Source organism: Mauremys mutica, chromosome 2 (genome assembly GCF_020497125.1).
Source record: "Mauremys mutica isolate MM-2020 ecotype Southern chromosome 2, ASM2049712v1, whole genome shotgun sequence".
Lineage (NCBI taxonomy): Eukaryota > Metazoa > Chordata > Testudines > Geoemydidae > Mauremys > Mauremys mutica.
Window position 1 is genome coordinate 180,364,067 of NC_059073.1, and position 7,564 is coordinate 180,371,630.

At 43.5% G+C, this 7,564-nt stretch overlaps 1 protein-coding gene across 5 annotated transcripts in view; it reads left to right on the forward strand.

Annotated features, from left to right (window-relative positions):
• Positions 1-6,140, forward strand: part of LOC123363099 (palmitoyltransferase ZDHHC11-like) — a 100,635-nt gene extending 94,495 nt beyond the window's left edge. For all 5 annotated transcript variants that reach the window (XM_045003847.1, XM_045003850.1, XM_045003845.1 and 2 more), the window contains exon 11: positions 4,519-6,140. In XM_045003847.1, coding sequence (XP_044859782.1) covers positions 4,519-4,868 — 350 coding nt within the window. In that variant the 3' untranslated portion in view covers positions 4,869-6,140. The remainder of the gene's footprint in view (positions 1-4,518) is intronic.
• The last annotated feature ends 1,424 nt before the right edge of the window (positions 6,141-7,564 follow it).

The following is a 7,564-nucleotide window of genomic DNA, read 5'->3' on the forward strand; positions in this document are numbered from 1 at the left end:
TCAAACCTGCAAGTGACCCATGCCCCATTCTGTAGAGAAAGGTGAAAACCTCCCAGAGTCTCTGCCAATCTGACTTGAGGGAAAATTGCTTCTCGACCCCAAATATGGCAATCAGTTAGACCCTGAGCATGTCAGCAGGATCCACCAGCCAGACACTTGGGAAAGAATTCACTGTACAGTATTAACTCAGAGCTCTCTCCATCGAAGGCCCAATCTCCAACCAGTGGAGATATTTGCTGCTAGCACTTGCAGATGGGCCACATACCATTGTCTGCAACCTCCTCATACCATCCCCTCTATAAACTTATTAAGTTCAGTCTTGAAACCAATTAGAGTTTGTTTTGCCCCCACTTCTCCCCTTGGAAGGCTGTTCCTGAACTTCACTCCTCTTGATGGTTGGAAACCTTCATCTAATTTCAAGTCTAAACTTGTTGATGGCCAGTTTATCTGCATTTTCTCTTGTGCCAACGTGGACCCTTAAGTTAAATAACTCCCTGCTATTGATCCCTCTGATGTATTTATAGAGAGCAATCATCTCTCCTCTCATCCTTCATTTGGGTAAGGTAAACAAGCCAAGCTCCTTGAGTCTTCTCTTGTAAGATAGATTTTCCATTCCTTTGCTGTCCTTGCAACCCTTCTCTGCACCTGTTTGTTTGAATTCATCTTTCTTAAACATGGGAGACCAGAATTGCACACAGTATTCCAGATGAGATCTCATCAGTGCCTCAAAACTTATCAAAATAATGGTACTAACTCTTCTCTGTCTCTACTAGAAATACCTCATCTGATGCATCCTACAATTGCATTAGCCTTTTTCATGGCTGCATCACACTGGTGGCACATAGTCATCCTGTGATTGCCCAATACGCCCAGGTCTTTCCCCTCCTCTGTCAGTTCCAATTGATAAGTCCCCAACTTAAAATTCTTGTTGTTAGTCCCTAAATGCATGACCTTGCACTTTGAACTATTTAATTTCATCCCATTTCTATTACTCCAGTTTTCAAGGTTGTCCAGATCTTTTTACATATTCCAGTCCTCCTCCTTGTTGGCAATACCTCCCAACTTTGTGTTATCTGCAGGAGCCAGTTCCTTTAATATTCTTGGATGGAGATTTTTACTTCTCCCCCTTCCCCGATTGCTCCCATTAAGCTGTTTGAGAATGACTTCAGCCTTGGATGTGATAGTAATTTCTACTTCCACATCCTCATTTCCATTAGCCACTACCCCATAGCGCTTCATTACCCTTATTAAAAACTGAGGCAAAGTATTCATGTAGGTGTAGGGTCATGCCTAGATAATCTTTAATCTCCATCCTGTCCTCAGCACTTAGTGGTCCCACTTCTTTCCCTATTTTCTTTTTATTTGTATGGCTAAAGAACCTTTTACTATTGGTTTTAATTTCAGTTGCAAGGTCCAACTCTGCTTGGCTTTTGGCAGTTCTCACTTTAACCCTACATTTTATGACCTTCAAGAGAGAGCTTTCCTTATTGATCCATCCCATCTTCCATTCCTTGCAGGCTTTCTGATTCCTCTTAATCACCTGTTTGAGATGCTTGTTCATCCTGTTTTGGTCTGCAACCTTTCCTATGAATTTTCTTCCCTTTGCTTGGGATGCAGACTTCAAATAGCTTCTGCAACTTTGACTTAAAGTAATTTCAAGCCTCTTCCACATTCAGATCCATTTCCCTTATTACTTTGCTTATTTTTTGAAGTTTGACCTTTTGAAATCAAGGACCCTACTTGCTGACCTATTTTTTTTTCTTTTCATTTAGTTTAAACTGAATTACTCATGATCACTTGAACCAAGATTGTTCTGTACAACCAGTTCTTCTATGAGGACCTTGCAATTTACTTATATTAAATCTAAAATGTTGATTTGGTGAAGAAATCTGTAAGCTATCAAATCCAGGAATATCCGAGCCCTACCATTATTAGTAGTACTCGTTCCTCAGTCTATATCTGGGAAGTTAGTCATCCATAATCACACAATTCCCTGTAATCTTTATTTCATTAAAGATATCAAAGGTCACTATTCATATCCCAGATTGGATCCTGGGGATCTGTAGCATACTCCAAACACTATCACAGTGGCGCCTGTATTAGCTTTCTTTCCCAAAGTGATTTTGACCCAAACAGATACCACTTTATCCATTCCATCACTTTTAATTTCTTTACAGTCTATCTTGTCAGTAATGTACAATGCTGCTGCTCCACCGTTACCTTTATTTCTATCTTTTCTGAACAGCACATTCCCATCCATAACTGTACTCTGGTCATGACTACAATTCCACCGTGTTTCTGTTATTCCTATAATATCTGGTTTTACTGTACTAGAAGTTCTAGTTCCTCCATTTTGTTACCCAGGATCCTTGTATTTGGTGTACAGATATCTTCGTTGTTTGTACTTGGCGTCACCCAGATTCCTCACTCAATTTGGTACAGTCATTCTACTGCCAGTATCGCCTGCCTGACAGTGCCAATACCACTGACAGTAACAATCTTTTCTTCTTGATGTCCATTTTCTGACCCTCTGTGGTTCCATTGCTGGGCCCTTTCTGTAATTTTCCTCCCACTCAATGTTAGAATCAGGCATGGAGATTACATGAGCATCTCCTAGCAGTCTCCCAATTTAAAGCTCTTTTAATCACCTCCATCACAGCAGTCTATTTCCCTGCCTACTCAGGTGGAGTCCATCCCATGAGAACTGTCCTCTGCCCAGGAATGCCTCCCAGCGGTTGAACATCCCAAAGCCCTTCTTATAGCCCCACTTCCTTGAGCCATCTGTTAATCATCATAATCTGGTCTCTCCTTGATTCTCCTCCTCTAGGGACAGGTAGAATCCCACTGAAGATCACCTGAGCCTCCATTTTTTTAAGTGTCTTCCCCAGCTTGGCATAGTCTCTACTGATGCATTCCGTTGAGAATCTGGCTGTGTCATTTGTCCCCTTGTAAAGATAATCTGTGGATTCTTTCCTGCTCCAATTCGGATCCTTTTCAGCCTTATGTCCACATCCCATATATTACTCCCAGTAGCCAGCACACCCTTCTGTTCTTCAGATCAGCTCTGGTGACAGGTCTGTCTGTTCTTCTTGGTAGGGAGTCCCCAGTCATGTAGCCCTGCCTCTTCCTGGTGCAGCTCTCTGGCCTTCCTCTTTCTGTTCTTTCTGGCTGCAAGCCCTCTTGTCTTTTGTTCTCACATGCAATCTTCTGCAACTCATCCTCTGTCCTTCTGGGGCTCTGACCTCTGGCTGTCTCCATTGACTCTTCCCCTCTTCTTTTAGAACTAGCTACTTTTTTCTTCTTCCTTGCCCTCCCATCTTCTGTTACTGCCTGCTACGCCCCTTCTTAATTTTCCAACTCAGTAAACCTATCCCTGAGCTCTATTTCTCCTTCACTATCCTTTCTATTTCCTCTGCCTGATACTTTTATCACATGCTTCTACTGCCCACTTTCCTCATCCTGCAATCCACCCTCAAAGTTCCCCCGTCCAGCTTGTATCTGCAAGTTTTGAAGTTTTCCATTCAACCTCCACTTGCCTTTCCTCCATCATCTGCTCAAGTTCCCTCAAAACTCAACCATAGTTTCTGCCTGGATTTCCAACTCTCCAATCTTCTCTTCCATCTGATCAGGCAGCATTTTACACCAAACAAAGCACCTTTCAGGTACCCGCTCCAGGATAATGTACATTCCTCAGCTTCCACATCTAGTCATCCACATTGCCTCTTCCATTCCTTGGCTCACTACCCCTCCTGCTTCTGCAGCCTGTCATAGCCTTCCCACCTAAGCTCAGCAACAGAGAGACAAACACACACGTTCCCCTTTTTCCCCTGACCCCCAACTCCTCCTACTAATTCCCACTCAAACTCCCCTTTTTCCAGCTCTGTTGGCTGGCTCCTTGCATATGATTAGACCAGTGATACTCAGACCAAAGTGGTTCAGAAGCCAAATTAGCAATCATCTTTACCCAGAAGAGCCACAGTAGCATGAATTCATTGTTTCATTTACTAGAGTACTATTCATATTTAAACAGTATGACAGGGGAAATACTTAGAGTGTGTGTGTGTATATATATGTGTATATATATATGTGTATATATATATATATATATAACAGCAAATATCAATTTACACTAAGTTAACATCATAACTTAATTGGTTAATAACATAGTAAAAGCATCCTGATTGGTTAATAACTTTGGTTAATAACTAAGTCGCACAGTGTTTTAATATCATGTGTTGCAACAAGCTGCATTATAGAGCCACTTGCGGCTCACGAACCACAGTCTGAGTATCACTGAATTGAACTACCTTACATTGAAATGCTGTTATATTTTTCTTTGAATAATTCAACTAAAACAGAACGAAAATATTCACTTGTGACTGTCTATTTTCTTCTGCTTTTAAAGTAAAACGTAAAAAGTAAATCTCTGCTATCTGATGTTCAGGGACTGAATCTCACTTTTGAAAGCTAGCCTACAGAGCACTTTCAAGATTAATTTTCACTTTTGCTTCTGAGCAGACTTACAGTCTAACTGCAACCAGTCGTTAGAGGAATCTCACTGGGGAAGTCTTGGCTCCATGAAGCAGATCCCATCTCTGCAAAATCTCCATGAGGGATCCACAAGAAACAGCACTCTTCTGGTGTGTTCTATGAATGCAAACAGTTTGGCCATCTCTGATCAGGTACTGAGTCCCCCTGAAAGCGGAAGACCAGATGCTTCTATAGCGGAATCTACCAATCATTTCAAAAGGACAGCACTGGCAAAAGAAGGCATTGAAATGGCACAAAGTGGAACTGCCACTTTTTCTTCACCAAAACAAAATGACTCCTCAGAGCCAATTTCAACACAAAGTTCCCTTGCAGTCTGATGCATCACATCTTCCGTTCTGAGAAACAGCAGTGCTATGATATACTGAAGGCAGACTGCTCAAAGAACAATTCAAGATACTAATATAAAGACTTGAGCAACTGGAACCTTTTTCATACTGGGAAGTAGCCAGAAGTACAGATCTAAAAAGGCAGATGAGAGGGCCTTTAGGAAAGCAGATATCCTAGTTACAATTGGCTTGTGAGGGATGAACAATTTTGATACACAATATCTTCTGGGGAATGGCTGAATTCCTGATTTTATGCGAGCCGTTTACGGGGTATTATAAGAGGCAGAAGAGGGTGTAGCCACTTTGAGGGCCAAGGTGGAATAACTATGATAACTTTTATCCAGACCTGCCTCCCCCTGTTCAGAGTCACCCTGTCTTCCTGCCTGCACTCTTCACATGAGTAATCATTTCCTACTGCCTGGCCCTACCCCGTCGTCCACCCTGTCATGACAGCAGATGGGTGGCCGTAGAGACTTAGGGAGGACTTTTGGCATGGAGATCATAGCAGCTCTTGCTGAAGAAGTAGCCAATGGGCAATAGCAGCTGGGCAGTGAGAATGAGGCCATTCAGCTGCTGAGGAGAGGCTAGTTGAAGGGGCAAGGACCATTTTGAAGAGGATGTGAGAGAGGGCACTAGACCAAAGAGGGGGATGGGTTTGGGGGGGATCAGATGGTCAAGGCAGCCAGGATGAATAATCATCCTTTGGGTAACATGACAGGTCTCCGAGATATCACAAGTCTGTTTTCTATATGCACATTTCAAACTGTTTTAAAGAAAGTAAAACTTGTTTCTCAAAATTACTGCTACAAATTGCCAAAATTCCAGTTAGAGACGTTTGCCTTAGGGTAGCCTCTTCCCAAATCCACTTTTTGGAAGAAAATGGGTGAAGTTCTCTGTACTTGTATTTTGAACTATTTCTCATTTTCTCAAATGGCTTGTTTTATTTATACAAAAAGTGATTTTTCCTAATTTGTTTTTGATATTGAAACATTTTAATGAACTCTCAATTAGTGTGGTGGTCTCTAAATTACAGTTTTCCTTTTTAAGATCAATCTTCATTTTGAAAATTTACATCTACCTATAGTTTTCACAGGGAAAGGGGCCTATTTGAAATTCACTATATATAGACAAAATATATTTTATTTATACAGAGGAGTTTTGCTGATTTATTTAATTTTTATTATTTGTATGAGTTGAAGTGAATTGTTCTAAAGGAATGTGGTCATCTAATAAATTCAGGTTTTTTGATATGAATTGTAAAAATGTTCTAAAAGTTCAAACTTTATTTTATTAAACAATGTTCTTGTTGCACACATGGGGGCAATAACATTTTAAATGTTTTTGGTAATATCTAAAATACTAGAAAAATCTGCCACAAGCACACTAGTTGCAATCCAGCTATAAGCAAACTGTTCCCTGACTATTCTACATCCATTTGACTTAGTGGAAAGAGCAAAGGCCTGGGATTCAGGAGACCTGGGTTCTGTTTCTGGTTATGCCAGTGACCTACTTGGCAACCTTCGGTAAGTCATTTTCCCCCTCTGTGCCTCAGTTTTCCCCCTCTGTCAAATGGGGATAATGGCGCTGGCCTCTGTAGTAAAGTGCTTTGAGATCTACTGCTGAAAAGTGCCCTTGTAAGAGCTAGGCCAGAGGTCCCCAATGCGGTGCCCGCGGGCACCATGGCACCAGAAGCGTTGCCGCCGAAATGCTGCTGATTTTCAGTGGCAACGTCTCTTGATGCTGCTGCTTCTCAGCGGCATTTTGGCGGCTGCTTGTACGGCGGCCACGCTCCTCAGCGGCTAGTCATCCAGTGCCCGCCTCACGGAAAGGTTGGGGACCACTGAGCTAGGTATTATTATTAGGTATACTTTTGAGGACACTTTTTTCTTTAAGACACACACAGAGCGAACAACTTATGAAGTTGTAGAGTCCCGGATGGGTTAATTTCATTCTAACGTTTTTCTCTGTTTACTCATTTAATATTTTATTTTGTACTTTTGGGGATATTTCCGCTCATCCAGTATAGTTCAGTGCAAACAGGAATGGACAACTCCTAAGTCGGGAATAAGGCACTGCCAAGGGGATTAGCCATTCCATAGGGATTCTCTATACCAGGGGTGGGCAAACTTTTTGGCCCAAGGGCCACATCTGGGTATGGAAATTGTATGGTGGGTCATGAATGCTCACAAAATTGGGGGCTGGGAGGGGGTGAGGGCTCCAGCTGGGGGTGTGGGCTCTGGTGTGAAGCCAGAAATGAGGAGTTCAGGGTGCAGGAGGAGGCTCTGGGCTGAGGCAGGGGGTTGGGGTGTGTGGCTCCAGATGGGGGGGAGGGCTCTGGGGTGGGGCTGGGGATGAGAGGTTGGGGGTGCAGGAGGGTGTTCCGGGCTGGGACTGAGGGGGATCAGGGCAGGGGCAGGGGGTTGGGGCACAGGAGGGGATCGGGCTCTGGGTGGTGCTTACCTCAAGCGGCTCCCAGAAGCAGCAGCATGTCTCCCCTCTGACTCCAATGTGGAGGAATGGCCCGGCAGCTCCCATTGGCCACAGTCCCTGGCCAATGGGAGCTGTGGAGGTGGTGCTGGGGCGGGGGCAGCATGCGGAGCCCCCTTGGCTGCCCCTGCGTGTAGGAGCTGGAGCGGGGACAAGCCACTGCTTCCAGGAGCCATGCGGAGCGGGGCAAGCCCCCAGCC